This window comes from Paroedura picta, chromosome 16, assembly GCF_049243985.1.
Source record: "Paroedura picta isolate Pp20150507F chromosome 16, Ppicta_v3.0, whole genome shotgun sequence".
NCBI classification, from domain to species: domain Eukaryota; kingdom Metazoa; phylum Chordata; class Lepidosauria; order Squamata; family Gekkonidae; genus Paroedura; species Paroedura picta.
In genome coordinates this window covers 4,157,431-4,177,099 of record NC_135384.1, presented here as the reverse complement: position 1 = coordinate 4,177,099, position 19,669 = coordinate 4,157,431, and the positions used below count along the sequence as shown (strand labels likewise).

The 19,669-nt window shown below is 43.3% G+C and overlaps 2 protein-coding genes across 2 annotated transcripts; both read left to right on the top strand.

The window, feature by feature from the left end:
* Positions 1-670: 670 nt before the first annotated feature.
* LOC143826586 (vomeronasal type-2 receptor 26-like) lies at positions 671-7,582 on the top strand. The gene is made up of 6 exons (XM_077315422.1): positions 671-891; positions 1,830-2,121; positions 3,355-4,209; positions 4,511-4,738; positions 6,061-6,187; positions 6,660-7,582. The coding sequence occupies exons 1-6, from the start codon at positions 671-673 to the stop codon at positions 7,580-7,582; spliced, it is 2,646 nt and encodes an 881-aa protein (XP_077171537.1).
* Positions 7,583-10,372: 2,790 nt separating this feature from the next.
* On the top strand, positions 10,373-17,851 carry LOC143826585 (vomeronasal type-2 receptor 26-like). The gene is made up of 6 exons (XM_077315421.1): positions 10,373-10,593; positions 11,289-11,580; positions 13,069-13,965; positions 14,282-14,509; positions 16,335-16,461; positions 16,938-17,851. Exons 1-6 carry the CDS (start codon positions 10,373-10,375, stop codon positions 17,849-17,851), a joined length of 2,679 nt encoding a protein of 892 aa, XP_077171536.1.
* Positions 17,852-19,669: the final 1,818 nt, after the last annotated feature.

Sequence of the window (19,669 nt, the reverse complement as noted above, 5' to 3'; positions counted from 1 at the left end):
CGTGCCATGAACTTGGGAGTTCCTTTGAGAAATTATCACCTTAATTCTTGTAAGGATTTGGATTCGAACACTAGCTTTCAGTTTCCTTCGGTCAGTGAAGAGGGGTATAAAATAAGGTCACCAGATTGTCCCACTTTTGGAGGGACATCTGGGGGCATCTGCCAAATTGTACTTATGTTGAAATTTTAAAAATATATATTACGATATATTACAATTAATATATATATATATATTAAAATATTATTTTTGTGATCTACCAAGTCTCCTTCTTCTTTTTGTTGCTCAGACACCCCAGCTGTCCGACTAAAGCGAGAAGAAAAGTTTTGCTGCAATTTGACAAACATGTTTTTCCCCTTACTGTGCTATAGACAACTCGTTTGAAGGGTGGTTCTCTCCTCTGTCATTATCCACTTTCTTCTGACTACTGCTTGCCAGTGTCCCAAAGGCATTTCAAGGGTAATTATACGAAAATAGCATCTCTGGATGATGCTAGAAAGGCAGCTGTAGTTAAGCACAGTTGGTGGTAAGGCTAAGGAGAGGGTGGGTTATACTACCTGTCGTATGTGGAACTGTATTCAGGCAGTCATTCAAGTTAGACGTTTTCAAACTGGAATTCTCCAAGAGGCACGTGAGTGGACAGGACTCATTACAGCAATGAACTGATTGCAAAATGGTCTTGATTGTGTTTGTTATGGTGCTGATAACATTATACTGGTCCACAGGAAAGGTTCATGATGCCAAGTGCACCATCAGGGAATCTCTCACACGTCTTCACAAATATTATCAAGAAGGAGATCTCATCATTGGGGGAATTAGTTCTTTCGTCTCTACAACGTCAGATCAGATGGATTTCAATGAACCACCAAATGACATGGCGTATGACACGCCCTTGTAAGGACATTTCCCCCTCCCATACCAATTATCTGTGCATATCATGTCAAGAACTGACAAGCTATTCTGATTGCATTGAATTCCAGGATTTTAAAGATTAACATTTTAAAACTGTTGTCTTCACCTGCAACCTCCATTTCCATCCCATGGTTCTCTGGGGAAGGGAGAGGTTCTATGACTCAGTATAGAAAGCACTTAGAAGAAGAAGAAAAAGAGTTGGTTCTTATATGCCACTTTTCCCTACCTGAAGGAGTCCCAAAGCGGCTTACAATTGCCTTCCCTTTCCTCTCCCCACAACAGACACCCTGTGAGGTGGGTGAGGATGAGAGAGCCCTGATATCACTGCCCGGTCAGAACAGTTTTATCAGTGCCGTGGCGAGCCCAAGGTCACCCAGCTGGTGCATGTGGGGGAGCGCAGAATCGAACCTGGCATGCCAGATTAGAAGTCCGCACTCCTAACCACTACACCAAACTGGCTCTCAACTTAATTGGTGGGCTTTTGGCTATGGATCGCAAACTCATTTCTTAGCCAAAGGGATGCTCATGGAAACTCAGTAGGCTGGGTGGGGTGCCGAATGTAGGTTGTTCACCCATCCAGACCTTTGTTCATGGGATTGAATAGAAATCCCTGGTGTTTCCAGTTTGTACTTCTAGGGTGGTGGTTGTGAAACCATGCATTTTGAAATAAATCCCCCAGCTTCTGTGTTCAGTAGAGCCTAATTGGACGAGAGCAATAAATCTAGTGGGATACTAAAAGATTAATCACCTCAAATACAGAAGTGTTATCTGAAATTAGAGAGGGGTGAATATTTTAATGGGCTAGAACCTCACTACGGTTCAATGAAATCCAATGTAATGATACCATAATCAATATTTCTAGCCAGATACAATGATATTACATGCAATGTTGCTGAGTTACTTTGTGTTTCTTGTCCCAGTGTACGAACTAGTCATTACCAATATGCCTTGGCTCTGGCGTTTGCCGTGGAGGAAATCAACAAAAACCTCCGGCTCTTGCCCAATGTCACCTTGGGCTTCCACATCCGTGACATTTACATGAATGAGCGGGAGAGCTATCGTGCCACCATGCAGCTTCTCTCTACCAAGAACCGGTTTATTCCCAACTACAAGTGTGACTTCCGGAGCAATCTGATTGCAGTCATTGGAGGAGCTGAAGCGAAGACTTCTCTCTACATAGCAACGGTGTTATCCCTCTACAACATCCCACAGGTAGGCTAGGTAAGGATGCAGGATATGAAGGGGCTCTAACCAAAACAGCATCTCTCCTCTATTCAGGGAAGAGCCAAGCAAAGAAAGAAGTGTCTTCCCAATGCCCCGTCCCTTCACAATGTAAATATCTATCCATAAGAGAATATTGTGATCCTAAAATTCAAAAACATTCTTCAAAGTCTCTGTCCATACTTCATATTTTATGGTGGTTTTTGGATTTGTATGCTGTCTTGCCACAAGACATTTGGCATAGTTGTTTCATAACAAGGTGAGAATTTAGTGACTGGATTTTAAATCCATATGAAGCATATGGAAAGGGTTTCCAGATCCAATATTGGCCAGGACTAGCCCTCCAGATGGACATTAGAGAATGCCCTGGAGGAATACATCCTTGGCAAACAGGTGAATATGCCTTCAAAGAGCTGGAGCTTTAAATGAACGAAACTAAATGGTAAATAAACTGGGAAATCCTATAGTTGATCCAAGCCAGCTAAATCTGTTCTTCTGTCTGACCAAGGGAGGTATCATGATTGATTGATTGATTGATTGATTATATCACATGCCGTGTGTATAACGTAGCCAGGTTGTCCCAGGATTGTCTGGCTGCCAGGCAAGAAACATTCAAAGGTGGTTTGCCCTTGCCTGCCCCCACTGTCACGATCCTGGTATTTCTTGGAATGGATCATACAGGCCATCTAGTCCAACCCCCTATTTAGCCTGAAGCAGAGCTTGGTCTTCAGGCCCTGGATTATTCTCATTGCTCTCCTCCACACCCTCTCAATGCTGTCCACATCCTTTTTGAAGTGAGGCCTCCAGAACTGCACACAGGACTTCAGGTATGGTCTGACCAATGCAATATGCAGTGGGGCTATGACAATTTGTGATTTGGAGGTGATGCCTCTGTTGATACCGCCCAAGACTGCATCACCCCCCCTTTTTTACCTCTGCAACGTACTCTTCTCTCCTGTTTCACAGCTTACAGTATGCTTTCATAAATCATTGATCTCACATCATCAGATGTATCCATCTAGTTCTTCTCCATGCATGTCACTCTCACAGGAAATGAAACTATTTTCATTTCATCTCCACAAACGACCAAAAAAGGGAACCCAAAATTTATTCTCACCTGGAAAGCATGCACCGACTTGAAGATTCCCTCATAAACATTGTCACGTTTTGTAAACTTTTCACTCTCACTCCTTACGTTTCCTTCCCCATGTTGACTTCCTCCAGCTCGCCTATGCGTCTACATCACTAATGCAGGAAATATTCTCGGGACTGTTCATGTACCAGATGGTCGCAAATGAAGCCCAACAGTACAAGGGGATCCTGCAGTTTATTTTGCATTTCAGGTGGGTTTGGATTGGGCTCATTGTCGCTGATGATGAACGTGGAGAAAGATGTCAGCGCGTCATGCTTCCTTTGTTTTCTCGGAATGGCATCTGCTTGGCCTTCACGGCAAAAATCCGCCAGGCCTTAATGATAACTTTTGACATGATGACAAATGGATGGCAATCCTATGAGAAAGTAATGGAGAGCAGAGCTGATGTGGTTGTCCTCTTTGGAGACACTAGTTCCATCTCATATGTTAGATGGGCCCTTCGCAGTTTCGAGTTAGAATTGACAACAGTAAAGCCAAAAGGGAAAGTTTACATTCTGACTATTCAGATGGATTTTACATCTTTTTTCTATCAAAGAAACTGGGACAACACCGCCCTTCATGGCACCATTGGCTTGACGGTTCACACCCAGGAACCACCAGGATTCCAACAGTTTCTTCAGCGCAAAAAACCTTTTGAGAAGAAAGGAGATGGCTTCATCAGGGAGTTCTGGGAACAGGCTTTCCTCTGCCAGTTCTCTGATGCACGGGTGCAGATGGGTTTTGATAAAGTTTGCACTGGGCAGGAGAAAATGGAGAGCCTTCCGGGAGATGTTTTTGAAATGAGTATGACTGGTACTAGCTATAGTATCTATAATGCTGTCTATGCCATTGCACATGCTTTACGTGATCTGTCTTCATCTCCCGGTGGACACAGAAGAATGCTGAACAGAACGAAACCCAACCTATTCCATCAACCCTCATGGCAGGTAACTGAATGAAAACCATGACGCTGGCAAGAGAGATGTATGCAATCCGTTCTGCTTAGTACCTCTCCAGAAAGGATACCTGAATTCATCTCCATCCCTTGTTTCCTGTCCCATTCACTTTAGACTGTCACAGTTCTCCAAGTTTCAGCCTAGTTCACCACTTCCTCTTGGGGATATTCAGCCCGGAGGAAGTTAGGAGGGGTCCGTCCAAGAGGAGGTTGAGAGGGAATCAGCTGCACACAATGTTTTCCAAAAATGAGCTTAATTTGTGTCTTCATTTGTGTCTCCCTTTTCAACGTAGCTTCACCACTTTCTGAAAAGGGTCTCATTCAATAACAGTGCTGGGGAGACAATTTCATTTCATCCCAGTGGAGAAGCCAACCCACGGTATGATATTGTCAACTGGCATATTTTCCAAAATCAATCTTTTTTCAAAGTCAAGATTGGAGAGGTTCATCCAGAAGCTCCAGCAGACCAAATGCTGAACATTCATGAAGAGAGCATCACGTGGAACAGTTGGTTTAACAATGTAAGGTTGGCCTTCAGAATCTGGGGAAACTTCCACTAAACAAGTATGATATACAAACCTGAACTTTGGTACCACAGTGTGTTTTTTTAAAAAAAGAACTATGTTAAGGGCCAGCGTGGTTATAATGGTTAAGAAGGGGGCGCTCTAATCTGGTGAGCTGGGTTCAATTCTACCCTCTTCCACCTGCAGTCAGTTGGGTGACCTTGGGGTAGTCACAGTCCTGTTTGAGCTGTTCTCACAGAACAGTCCTGTCTGGGCTCTCTCAGTCCTTCCTTCCCCAAAGGGTCTTGGTTGTGGGGAGAGGAATGGAAGGAAACTGTAAACCACTTTCAGAATCTCTTGGGTAGTGGAAAGCAGCATATACAACGCAACTCTACTGCTTCTTCTTCCACGAGGAAGACTAAAGGGAGGGTAATCTGGTTTATACAGGCCAAGCATTTGATAGGACAACCCATCCTCTCAAAAAATGTGTGTATAAAACAAGGTTAAGCAAGATTTTCTACCTGAGAGCCACATCTCACTGGCTGGTCACTCCTCCATTTTGAGACACTTCGGGTAGGGAAAAGCAGGACACCAAAACCAACTCTTCTTCACTTGACGCCCTATGATGACCGTGTGTTAATGAAGAGACAGAAATACAAGGGTTTAAATCTCTCCTTTTCCCCTCTTCTCGTCTCTCAAGATCTTTTTTCCTTGGCCCATTCCACACATGTTGGATAATGCACTTTCATTTTGCATTTGCAGATGAATTTTCCTTTGCAAAATAGGGAAATCTACTTTTAAAATGCATTATCCAATGTGAGCAGAATCGTTCCTTAACTTCTAAGCACATGAGGCCCCTCCTGGGATATGTAGCAGGGCATAGTAGGAAGAATTGGGTGAGTTAAACACACACTAGCTTCAACCAATCCAACACATTTCTTTATTACTTCATAAGTATCATTATTTTTAATAAAGCTACCTGTCATATTAAGGGGACAAGTTATGAATGGAAGAGAAGGGTCATTGAGTGTCTCTGGAATAATACTTTCCATGTGCACTTTTTAAAGAACTGTCAAAAATGCCAACTCTTTCAATGGGGACAATCAATTTCAAGGAGACGGGGAACCTTGCCCACCCAAGCTGGGACCTTCATCATTTCCATAATGTGTAACAGCTCAGCAGAAGTAGATTAACATAAGTAATTTGGAATGAAGCAAACACACAAATGACGAGAATTAAATGTCCTGGACTATAGACCATGAATAATTGGGAGAAACAAATGTGACGTTATTTTAGACGCAATACTGACAGTAAATTTGTCTGCCTCACATATCCCTTAGACAAAGCCCCTTTCCATCTGCTCTGAAAGTTGCAATCCAGGTTCCAGAAAGGAAAGGAAGGAGGGGGAGCCGTTCTGCTGCTATGACTGCAAACAGTGTCCAGGAGGGAAGATCTCGAATCAGAAAGGTAAGAGGTTTGTAGTCCCATCTTGAGCCAAGTTGCACAGTTTAAAACATAGAAGTTGCAAAGCAGGATCTGGAAGATCCTGGTTCAAATCTGTATCTCCCATGGCAGCTTATAAGGTGATACGAAACAAGCACTGTGTTCAAATGGTAAAAATGCAGAGAAAGGATGACCTGGAGGAAGAGGGGGAGAAAGTCACTTGATGGAACATGGTTGCACCTTTTCTGCTTTCAACAGTTCAGCACAGTGTTACCCATTTCACACTTCTGCCAGCTTGAGGGTTCTGAGTGTCAATAGCCAATAAAGAAAAGGAGAAAAATCTGTCTTCATAATTGTAACAAAATGAATGAATGAAAATATGTGTATATATCTATAAAATAATATATCAGGCATGACTAATATCCCAAGCACAAGACTGTCTCTCTTTAATATCACCTACCTATGGAAGACTGAAGTGCCATATTTGTTTGTTAAGATGCAGATGACTGCTTCCAGTGCTCAGAAGGTCAATATCCAAATGATGACCAAAATGGATGCCTTCCCAAGGGTCTCAACTTCCTCTCCTACAGGGAAACTTTAGGGATCGTTTTGGCCGTTCTGTCCCTCTCCCTTTCCTTATCCACGTCTGTGGTGCTAGGAATCTTCATCAAGCACCAGAACACCCCCATTGTCAAAGCCAACAATCGGGACCTCACCTATTCTCTCCTCGTCTCCCTCCTGCTGTGCTTTCTGTCTTCTTTGCTCTTCATCGGCCAGCCTGACCAAGTGACCTGCAAGCTGCGACAAACTGCTTTTGGCATCATCTTTGCGGTGGCTGTTTCTTCTGTGTTGGCTAAAACCATCACCGTGGTTTTGGTTTTCATGGCCACTAAACCAGGATCCAAGATCAGGTCCTGGGTGGGGAAAAGACTTTCCAATGCTATAATATTGTCCTCGACATTGGTTCAAGCGAGTATTTGTATGATCTGGTTATATACTGACCCTCCTTTCCCAGATGTTGACTTTCATTCTCTGGCTGTAGAAATCATCTTGAAATGCAATGAAGGCTCATCCAATATGTTCTTTTACATTTTGGGGTACATGGGGTTTCTGGCTCTTGTCTGTTTCACTGTGGCTTTCTTGGCCAGGAATCTTCCCGACACCTTTAATGAAGCCAAGTTCATCACATTCAGCATGTTGGTCTTTTGCAGTGTGTGGGTGTCTTTTGTTCCAACCTACCTGAGCACTAAAGGGAAATACATGGTGGCCGTGGAGATCTTCTCCATCTTGGCTTCTAGCACAGGCTTACTAGGCTGCATTTTTCTCCCGAAATGTTATGTCATTTTGCTGCGGCCCGAGCTGAATGACAAAAAACAGTTAATGAGGAATAGAAAGGGAAGAGAGATTTTAAATGTCTAGTGGTGTCTTGTAATAGAAGACCTGAAAACAGAGTACTTGGTCTCATTACTTAGTTTATCAAGGCTTGCCTAACTTTTGAAAAAGTTGGTAGTTGCTTTTTAGCTGATGTATCAGCCATGGAGTCAATACAGATACCTAATTTGACGTGATTACTGTACAGTGATTACTCTGCAGAGCCTCACAGAAGTATTTGGTATTTGTGATGAACTCACGTATTGAGCTGGATCTTCCAGACTGGCCAGATCTCATCAGATTTTGGATTCTAAGCAAGGTCAACACTTGTTAGCACTGGGATGGGAGACCTCCGAGAAAACCCAGCAAACCATCGCAAAACACTTTTCGTTGACTGTTTCCTTGAAATCCCATACATTGGCTGTGACTCCATGGCACTTTCCACAACCATGAAAAGCCACACAATACTGATAAAACCAACAATAAACTTATATGAAGAATTCACAGGGGTTTTATGTTTTTGTTTTTACTTTAATTTCTTGTAGAATTTTCAAGGAAGATGCAAACAGTTCACAAACTTAGAGTAAAACTCGACATGTTCACAGAATGGGTCAATCTGTTAACAGACAGTTTCAGAAGAATTTCCTTCATCAATTTATGAAAATTAGACACTCTTTTTTTCTTATCCACAGATCTCTAAAGCAACGAAAGCTTGAACAGGCTCAAAACCTGTTTCATTTATTTATTTATAACATTTGTTTACCACCCTCCCCAGAGGCTCAAATAATAAAACAACAATTAGAGACCCACAAATATTCCATCAAATTGGTAGATAAAATAAGAGCCACAATAATATTTATCACTCAGCAACTATCTTCCAAAGAGCTACATAATAAATTCTACCATTCAATTTGCCAGGGTCATTTTTAATACTTTGTTTTCAATATCAAATTATAATTTCAAGTTATGAGATTTGAATGCATATGTTGTATTATTGTTGTATTTATTTGAATGAATGCTACAGGGCAGGAGAGGACTAGAAGAAGTAGGACTGGTGCCATACAGGGAAAGGACTGAGCAATCAATGAGAAAGGGAGGGATGGAGAGAGAGAGAGAGAGAGAGAAATGAAGCATGGAGAGGGTGAAATTGGAAGAAGCTGGGTTTCAACATCTCACTTTTGCCTACCAGGTGGAGTCCCAAAGGAACCCAAAAACACCTTTCCTCTCCCCACAACAGAGACCCTGTGAACTGGGTGGGGCTAAGAAACTTCTAAGAAAATTGCTCTGTGAGAACAGTGCTAGGAGAACTCTGATTGGCCCAAGGTCACCCAGCTGGCTGCATGTGGAGGAGGAGGAGTGGGGCATCAAACCAGGTTCTTCAGATGAGAGTCCACCACTCAGAAAAACTACTCCATGCTGGCTCTCAAATGCATGTTATAACACTTCTGGAGAATGATGGAGACAGGGTAGGGCTAGCAGAGTTCTATTCCTGTACTAGTGTGGCTGAAGAGGAACTGGGAGGGTTGGCATGAACCCTCGTCTGAGGCTACCATCAAGGTCACAAATAGTAATTCATAAGCTGTCTATGTTAGGTGCAACAAAGATGCTTCCAATTCATGTTGACCCGAGGAACGGATGCCTCTCAGAGGTTTGATTCATAACAACCTCCCTCAGGGGTTTAAAACTGAAAGCCTGGCCAGTTTTGTGGGGCCAACCCTCATTGCGTTGGTGCTTCCTCTTCTCTCCCTGCCTTCAACGCTTCCAGACAAGGTGATCAATATGAAATCCTGGACACATTCGTCATGCATTCATAGTGATCATGTTGCATACTGTTTTGCGAACAAAACAAGATAAGTTACGTATTCGGTAGTCAGAGTAGTTTTCACAGTAATCTTTCACAGTCAGAGTAGTTCAGCAGTGGAATAGGCTGTCTAAGGAGGTGGTGAGCTCTTCCTCACTGGCAGTCTTCAAGCAAAGGTTGGATACACACTTTTTTTGGATGCTTTAGGATGCTTTGGGCTGATCCTGCGTTGAGCGGCGGGTTGAACTAGATGGACCGTATGGCCCTTTCCAACTCTATGATTCTATGATTCTATGATTCAGTCAACCATATGTTAGTGAGAAGGGGAAAGATAGAGAGTGCTTTCCCAGCCAAAAAAAAATGAGCAGCAATAACTCCTATCCCAAGTATCTCCAGAGAGCACGATAGTCTCTCCCCCTCCTCCCAGTGTCTGTCTGTCTGTCTGTCATGTGCCCTGGAGATCCAAGTATTGTGTGGCTGGCAGGAGAGGGGTTTTGCCATTGCCTGCCTCCATGTCATGACCTCAGATGTTCCTTGGAGAAATTACCACCCTAATACTTGGAGTCCTTGCATACGAATACTAGCTTTCAGTTTCCTTCGGGCAGTGAAGAGGGGTATAGAAAGCAAGTCGTCTTCTTTTCCTTGCTTAGACAGCCCAGCTGTCCAACTAAAGAGGGAAGGAAAGTTTTGCTGCAATTTGACAAACATGTTTTCCCCTTACTGTGCTATAGACAACTCGTTTGAAGGGTTGTTCTCTCCTCTGTCATTATCCACCTTCTTCTGACTACTGCTTGCCAGTGTCCCAAAGGAATTTCAACAGTCATTAGATGAAAATAGCATCTCCGGATGATGCTAGAAAGGCAGCTGTAGTTAAGCACAGTTGGTGGTAAGGCTAAGGACAGGGTGGGTTATACTACCTGTCGTATGTGGAACTGTATTCAGGCGGTCATTCAAGTTAGACGTTTTCAAACTGGAATTCTCCAAGAGGCACGTGAGTGGACTGTCACTTTTCATTACAGCAATGAACTGATTGCAAAATGGTCTTGATTGTGTTTGTTATGGTGCTGATAGCATTATACTGGTCCACAGGCAAGGTTCATGATGCCAAGTGCACCATCAGGGAATCTCTCACACGTCTTCACACATATTCTCAAGAAGGAGAACTCATCATTGGGGAAATTAGTTCTTTCGTCTCTACAACGGCAGATCAGATGGATTTCAATGAACCACCGAATGACATGGTGTATGACACGCCCTTGTAAGGACATTTTCCCCTCCCATACCAAATATCTGTGCATATCATGTCAAGAACTGACAAGCTATTCTGATTACACTGAATTCCAGGATTGTAAAGATTAACATTTTAAAACTTTTGTCTTCACCTGCAACCCCCATATCCATCCCATGGTTCTCTGGGGAAGGGAGAGGTTCTATGACTCAGTATAGAAAGCACTTAAGTGGTTGGCTTTTGACTATGGATCGCAAACTCATTTCTTAGCCAAAGGGATGTTCATGGAATCTCAGTAGGCTGGGTGGTGTGCTGAATGTAGGTTGTTCCCCCATCCACACCTTTGTTCATGGGATTGAATAGAAATCCTTGGTGTTTCCAGTTTGCACTTCAAGGGTGGTGGTTGTGAAACCACACATTTTGAAATAAATCCCCAAGCTTCAGTGTTCAGTAGAGTCTGACTGGACGACAGCAATAACTCTGTTGGGATACTAAAAGATTAGAGAATCACCTCAAATACATAGAAATGGTATCTGGAATTAATGCCATTAAAGAATATTCTATTGTTGGTATCTGAAATTAGAGAGGGATGAATATTTTAATGGGCTCGGACCTCAATATGGTTCAATGAAATCCAATATAATGATACCATAATCGATATTTCTAGCCAGATACAATGATATTTCATGCAATGTTGCTTAGTTACTTTGTGTTTCTTGTCCCAGTGTACGGACTAGCCATTACCAATACGCCTTGGCTCTGGCGTTTGCCGTGGAGGAAATCAACAAAAACCTCCAGTTCTTACCCAATGTCACCTTGGGCTTCCACATCCGTGACATTTACATGAACGAGCGGGAGAGCTATCGTGCCACCATGCAGCTTCTCTCTACCAAGAACCGGTTTATTCCCAACTACAAGTGTGACTTCCGGAGCAATCTGATTGCAGTCATTGGAGGAGCTGAAGCGAAGACTTCTCTCTACATAGCAACGGTGTTATCCCTCTACAACATCCCACAGGTAGGCTAGGTAAGGATGCAGGATATGAAGGGGCTCTAACCAAAACAGCATCTCTCCTCTATTCAGGGAAGAGCCAAGCAAAGAAAGAAGTGTCTTCCCAATGCCCCGTCCCTTCACAACGTAAACATCTATCCATAAGAGAATATTGTGATCCTAAAATTCAAAAACATTCTTCAAAGTCTCTGTCCATACTTCATATTTTATGGTGGTTTTTGGATTTGTATGCTGTCTTGCTACAAGCCATTTGGCATAGTTGTTTCATAACGAGGTGAGAATTTAGTAACTGGATTTTAAATACATATGAAGCATATGGAAAGGGTTTCCAGATCCAATATTGGCCAGGACTAGCCCTCAAGATGGACATTAGAGAACGCCCTGGAGGAATACATCCTTGGCAACCAGGGGAATATCCCTGCAAAGAGCTGGAGCTTTAAATGAACGAAACTAAATGGTAAATAAACTGGGAAATCCTATAGTTGATCCGAGGCAGCTAAATCTGTTCTTCTGTCTGACCAAGGGAGGTATCATGATTGATTGATTGATTGATTGATAGTATCACATGCCGTGTGTATAACGTAGCCAGGCTGTCCCAGGATTGTCTGGCTGCCAGGCAAGAGACATTCAGAGGTGGTTTGCCCTTGCCTGCCACCCCTGGCACGATCCTGGTATTTCTTGGAAGGGAACATACAGGCCATCTAGTCCGACCCCCTATTTAGCCTGAAGCATCCATGATAACTATCAGTCCAGCAACTGCTTGAGGATGGCCAGTGAGGGGTGTAGCTCACCATCTCCTTAGGCAGTTGATACCACTGCTAAACTACTCCGATAGACATTTTTTTCCCTGATATCTAGCTGGTACTGTTCAACACATGACTAAAACCCATAACTGTGGGTACAATCCTCTGCTGTCAACAGGGACTGTTCCCTGCCTTCCTGCAAATGTCAAGCTTTCACATTTTTAGAGCAATCATTGTCCCCGCTCAACCTCCTCTTCTCCAGGCTGAACATTCCAAGTTCCCTCAGCCTTTCCTCATAGAGCTTGGTCTTCAGGCCCTGGATTATTCTCATTGCTCTCCTCCACACCCTCTCAATGCTGTCCACATCCTTTTTGAAGTGAGGCCTCCAGAACTGCACACAGGACTTCAGGTATGGTCCGACCAATGCAATATGCAGTGGGGCTATGACAACTTGTGACTTGGAGGTGATGTCTCTGTTGATACCACCCAAGACTGCATCCCCCCCCCCTTTTTTTACCTCTGCAACGTACTCTTCACTCCTGTTTCACAGCTTACAGTATGCTTTCATAAATCATTGATCTCACATCATCTGATGTATCCATCTAGTTCTTCTCCATGCATGTCACTCTCACAGGAAAGGAAACTATTTTCATTTCATCTCCACAAACGACCAAAAAAGGGAACCCAAAATTTATTATCACCGACTTGAAGATTCCCTCACAAACATTGTCATGTTTTGTAAACTTTTCAGTCTCACTCCTTACGTTTCCTTCCCCATGTTGACTTCCTCCAGCTCGCCTATGCGTCTACATCACTAATGCAGGAAATATTCTCGGGGGTTTTCATGTACCAGATGGTTGCAAATGAAGCCCAACAATACAAGGGGATCCTGCAGTTTATTTTGCATTTCAGGTGGGTTTGGATTGGGCTCATTGTCGCTGATGATGAACGTGGAGAAAGATGTCAGCGCGTCATGCTTCCTTTGTTTTCTCAGAATGGCATCTGCTTGGCCTTCACAGCAAAAATCCGCCAGGCCTTAATGATAACTTTTGAGATGATGACAAATGGATGGCAATCCTATGAGAAATTAATGGAGAGCAGAGCTGATGTGGTTGTCCTCTTTGGAGACACGGGTTCCATCTCATATTTTAGATGGGCCCTTCGCAGTTTCGAGTTAGAATTGACAACAGTAAAGCCAAAAGGGAAGGTTTACATTATGACCATTCAGATGGATTTTGCATCTTATTTTTACCAAAGAAATTGGGACAACACCATATTTCATGGCACCATTGGCTTGACGGTTCACACCCAGGAACCACCGGGATTCCAACAGTTTCTTCAGCGCAAAAAACCTTTCGGGAATAAAGGAGATGGCTTCATCAGGGAGTTCTGGGAACAGGCTTTCCTCTGCCAGTTCTCTGATTCACGGGTGCAGATGGGTTTTGATAAGGTTTGCACTGGGCAGGAGAAAATGGAGAGCCTTCCAGGAGATGTTTTTGAAATGAGTATGACTGGTACTAGCTATAGTATCTATAATGCTGTCTATGCCATAGCACATGCTTTACGTGACCTGTCTTCATCTCCTGGTGGACACAGAAGAAAGCCGAAGAGAACGAAACCTAACCTCTTCCATCGACCCTCATGGCAGGTAACTGTGAATGAAAACCATGACTCTGGCCACAGAGATGCATGCAATCCATCCTGCATGGCACCTCTCCAGAAAGGATACCTGAATTCATCTCCATCCCTTGTTTCCTGTCCCATTCACTTTAGACTGTCACAGTTCTCCAAGTTTCAGCCTAGTTCACCACTTCCTCTGAGGGACTTGGGGATATTCACCCTGGAGAAGAGGAGGTTAGGAGGGGACCGTCCAAGAGGAGGTTGAGAGGGAATCAGCTGCACACAATGTTTTCCAAAAATGAGCTTCATTTGTGTCTTCATTTGTGTCTCCCTTTTCAATCTAGCTGCACCACTTTCTGAAAAGGGTCTCATTCAATAACAGTGCTGGGGAGACAATTTCATTTTATCCCAGTGGAGAAGCCAACCCACGGTATGATATTGTCAACTGGCATATTTTCCAAAATCGATCTTTTTTCAAAGTCAAGATTGGAGAGGTTCATCCAGAAGCTCCTGCAGACCAAATGCTGACCATCCATGAAGAGAGCATCACGTGGAACAGTTGGTTTAACAATGTAAGGTTGGCCTTCAGAATCTGGGGAAACTTCCACTAAACAATTCTGCTATACAAACATGAACTTTGATCCCCCACTGTGTTTTTTTAAAGAATGATGTTAAGTGGTTGTAGTGATTAAGAAGGGTGGGCGCTAATCTGGCAAGCTGGGATCAATTCCCCCCTCTTCCACCTGCAGTCAGCTGGGTGACCTTGGGCTAGTCACAGTCCTGTTTGAGTTGTTCTCACAGAACAGTCCTGTCTGGGCTCTCTCAGTCCTTCCTTCCCCAAAGGGTCTCGGTTGTGGGGAGAGGAATGGAAGGAAACTGTAAACCACTTTAAAAATCTCTTGGGTAGTGGAAAGCAGGGTATACAATGCAATGCTCCTGCTTCTTCTTCCATGAGGAAGACTAAAGGGAGGGTAATCTGGTTTATACAGGCCAAGCATTTGATAGGACAACCCATCCTCTCAAAAAATGTGTGTAAAAAACAAGGTTAAGCAAGATTTTCTACCTGAGAGCCACATCTCACTTGCTGGTCACTCCTCCATTTTGAGACTCTTCGGGTAGGGAAAAGCAGGGCACCAAAAACAACTCTTCTTCACTTGACGCCCTATAATGACTGTGGGTTAATGAAGAGACAGAAATACAAGGGTTTAAATCTCTCCTTTTCCCCTCTTCTCGTCTCTCAAGATCTTTTTTCCTTGGCCCATTCCACACATGTTGGATAATGCACTTTCATTTTGCATTTGCAGATGAATTTTCCTTTGCAAAACAGGGAAATCTACTTCTAAAATGCATTATCCAATGTGAGCAGAATCGTTCCTTAACTTCTAAGCACACAAGGCCCCTCCTGGGATATGTAGCAGGGCATAGTAGGAAGAATTGGGTGAGTTAAACACACACTAGCTTCAACCAATCCAACACATTTCTATATTATTACCACTTTAAAAATCTCTTGGGTAGTGGAAAGCAGGATATAAAGCCTAACGCTGCTGCTTCTTCTTCCATGAGGAAGACTAAAGGGAGGGTAATCTGGTTTATACAGGCCAGAATCGTTCCTTTACTTTTAAGCACATGAGGCCCCTTCTGGGACCTGTAGCAGGGCATAGTAGGAAGAATTGGGTGAGTTAAACACACACTAGCTTCAACCAATCCAACACATTTCTTTATTACTTCATAAGTATTATTATTTTTAATAAAGCTACCTATCATATTAAGGGCACAAGTTGTGAATGGAAGAGAGGAGTATCTCTGGAATAATACTTTTCATGTGCACTTTTTAAAGAACTGTCAAAAATGCCAACTCTTTCAATAGGGACAATCAATTTCAAAGAGTGGGGGAACCTTGCCCACCCAAGCTGGGACCTTCATCATTTCCATAATGTGTAGGAGAAGTAAATTAACATAAGTAATTTGGAATGAAGCCAACACACAAATGACAGATGGGGAATTAAATATCCTGAACTATAAAAGGTAAAGGTATCCCCTGTTCAAGCACTGAGTCATGTCTGACCTTTGGGGTGACGCCCTCTTGCGTTTTCATGGCAGACTCAATACGGGGTGGTTTGCCAGTGCCTTCCCCAGTCATTACCGTTTACCCCCCAGCAAGCTGGGTACTCATTTTACCGACCTCGGAAGGATGGAAGGCTGAGTAGACCTTGAGCCGGCTGCTGGGATTGAACTCCCAGCCTCATGGGCAAAGCTTTCAGACGGCTGCTTTACCACTCTGCGCCACAAGAGACTCATGTCCTGGACTATAGACCATGAATAATTGGGAGAAACAAACGTGACGTTATTTTAGATGCAACATTGACAGTAAATTTGTCTGCCTCATGTATCCCTTAGACAAAGCCCCTTTCAGTCTGCACTCAAAGTTGCCATCCAGGTTCCAGAAAGGAAAGGAAGGAGGGAGAGCCGTTCTGCTGCTATGACTGCAAACAGTGTCCAGGAGGGAAGATCTCGAATTGGAAAGGTGAGAGGTTTGTAGTCCAATCTTGAGCCAAGTTGCACCGTTTAAAAAATAGAATTTGCAAAGTAGGATTTGGAAGATCCTGGTTCAAATCCGTATCTCCCATGGCAGCTTGTTAGGTGATCCAAAACCAGCACTGTGTTCAAATGGTAAAAATGCTGAGAAAGGATGAACTGGAGGAAGAGGGGGAGAAAGTCACTTGATGGAACACTGTTGCACCTTTTCTGCTTTCAACAGTCCAGCACAGTGTTACCCATTTTGCACTTCTGCCAGCTTCAGGGTTCTGAGTGTCAATAGCCAATAAAGAAAAGGAGAAAAATCTGTCTTCATAATTATAACAAAATGAATGAATGAATGAAACAATACGTATATATCTATAAAATAAAATATCTTGCATGAATAATATTCCAAGCACAAGACTGTGTCTCTTTAATATTAGCTAGCTATGGAGGACTGAAGTGCCATATTTGTTTGTTAAGATGCAGATGACTGCTTCCAGTGCTCAGAAGGTCAATATCCAAATGATGACCAAAATGGATGCCTTCCCAAGGGTCTCAACTTCCTCTCCTACAGGGAAACTTTAGGGATCGTTTTGGCCGTTCTGTCCCTCTCCCTTTCCTTATCCACGTCTGTGGTGCTAGGAATCTTCATCAAGCACCAGAACACCCCCATTGTCAAAGCCAACAATCGGGACCTCACCTATTCTCTCCTCGTCTCCCTCCTGCTGTGCTTTCTGTCTTCTTTGCTCTTCATCGGCCAGCCTGACCAAGTGACCTGCAAGCTGCGACAAACTGCTTTTGGGATCATCTTTGCGGTGGCTGTTTCTTCTGTGTTGGCTAAAACCATCACCGTGGTTTTGGTTTTCATGGCCACTAAACCAGGATCCAAGATCAGGTCCTGGGTGGGGAAGAGACTTTCCAATGCTATAATATTGTCCTCGACGTTGGTTCAAGTGAGTATTTGTATGATCTGGTTATATACCGATCCTCCTTTCCCAGATGTTGACTTTCATTCTCTGGCTGTAGAAATCATCTTGAAATGCAATGAAGGCTCGTCCAATATGTTCTTTTACATTTTGGGGTACATGGGGTTTCTGGCTCTTGTTTGTTTCACTGTGGCTTTCTTGGCCAGGAATCTTCCTGACACCTTTAATGAAGCCAAGTTCATCACGTTCAGCATGTTGGTCTTTTGCAGTGTGTGGGTGTCTTTTGTTCCAACCTACCTGAGCACCAAAGGGAAATACATGGTGGCCGTGGAGATCTTCTCCATCCTGGCTTCCAGCACAGGCTTACTAGGCTGCATTTTTCTCCCGAAATGTTATGTCATTTTGCTGCGGCCCGAGCTGAATGACAAAAAACAGTTAATGAGGAATAGAAAGGGAAGAGAGATTTGAAATGTCTAGTGGTGTCTTATAGAATAGTGAATTCTTCCTTGCAGCACACCTGAAAACATAGATTTACAGAGTACTCAGTCTGAATACATAGTTTATCAGGGCTTGTCTAACGTAGTAATTTCATAGGTTGATAATATTAGAAAAAGTGGGTAGTTGCTCTTTAGCTGATGTTTGGGCCATTGAGTCAACCCAGACACAAAACTTGTATGTATTACTCTGCAGATCCTCTCAAGGTAGTTGGTGATTTTGATGAACTCATGTCCTGAACTGGATGGTTCCCAGTTCCCAGTTGACTTTCATTCTCTGGCTGTAGAAATCATCTTGAAATGTAATGAAGGCTCATCCAATATGTTCTTTTACATTTTGGGGTACATGGGGTTTCTGTCTCTTGTCTGTTTCACTGTGGCTTTCTTGGCCAGGAATCTTCCCGACACCTTTAATGAAGCCAAGTTCATCACGTTCAGCATGTTGGTCTTTTGCAGTGTGTGGGTGTCTTTTGTTCCAACCTACCTGAGCACCAAAGGGAAATACATGGTGGCCGTGGAGATCTTCTCCATCTTGGCTTCCAGTGCAGGCTTACTAGGCTGCATTTTTCTCCCGAAATGTTATGTCATTTTGCTGCGGCCTCAGCTGAATGATAAAAAACAGTTAATGAGGAATAGAAAGGGAAGAGTGATTTGAAATATCTAGTGGTGTCTTATAGTAGAATAGTGAAGTCTTCCTTGCAGCAGACCTGAAAACACAGATTTACAGAGTACTTGGTCTGATTATATAGTTTATCAAGGCTTGTCTAACATTTGAAAAAGTTGGGAGTTGCTTTTTAGCTGATATTTCGGCTATGGAGTCAATACAGATACAAAATTTGACGTGATTACTCTACAGAGCCTCACACTAGTATTTGGTATTTGTGATGAACTCATGTACTGAGCTGGATCTTCCAGACTGGCCTGATCTCATCAGATTTTGGATTCTAAGCAAGGTCAACTCTTGTTAGCACTGGGATGGGAGACCTCCGAGAAAACCCAGCAAACCATAGCAAAACACTTTTCTTAGTCTGTTTCCTTGAAATCCCACAAATTGGCTGTGACTCCATGGCACGTTCCACAACCATGAAAAGCCAAAGAAAACTGAGAAAACCAACAATAAACTTATATGAAGAATTCACAGGAGTTTTATGTTGTTGTTTTTACTTCAATTTCTTGTAGAATTTTCCAGGAAGTTGCAAACAGTTCACAGACTTGGAATAAACCTCGACATGTTCACAGAATGGACCAACCAGTTAACTGACAGTAGTCAATGAGAAAGGGGGGATGGAGAGAGAGAGAGAGAGAGAGAAATAAAGCATGGAGATTGTGGCATTGGAAGAAGCTGGGTTTCAACATCTCACTTTTGCCTACCAGGTTGAGTCCCAAAGCAACCCAAAAAAAACATTTCCTCTCCCCACAAGAGGCACCCTGTGAGGTGGGTGGGGCAGAGAGACTTTAAGAAAATTGCTCTGTGAGAACAGCGCTAGGAGACCTCTGATTGGCCCAAGGTCACCCAGCTGGCTGCATGTGGAGGAGGAGTGGGGCATCAAATCAGGTTCTCCAGATGAGAATCCACCTCTCAGAAAAACTCCTCCATGCTGGCTCTCAAATACATGTTATAACACTTCTGGAGATTGCAGAGTGCTATTCCTCTATAGAACAGGAAGGCCTGGAGGATCATTGTCCATGGGGTCGCGATGGGTCGGACACAACTTCGCACATAACAACAACAAATTCCTCTACTCGTGTAGCTGAAGAGGAACAGGGAGGGTTGGCATGAACCCTGGTCTAA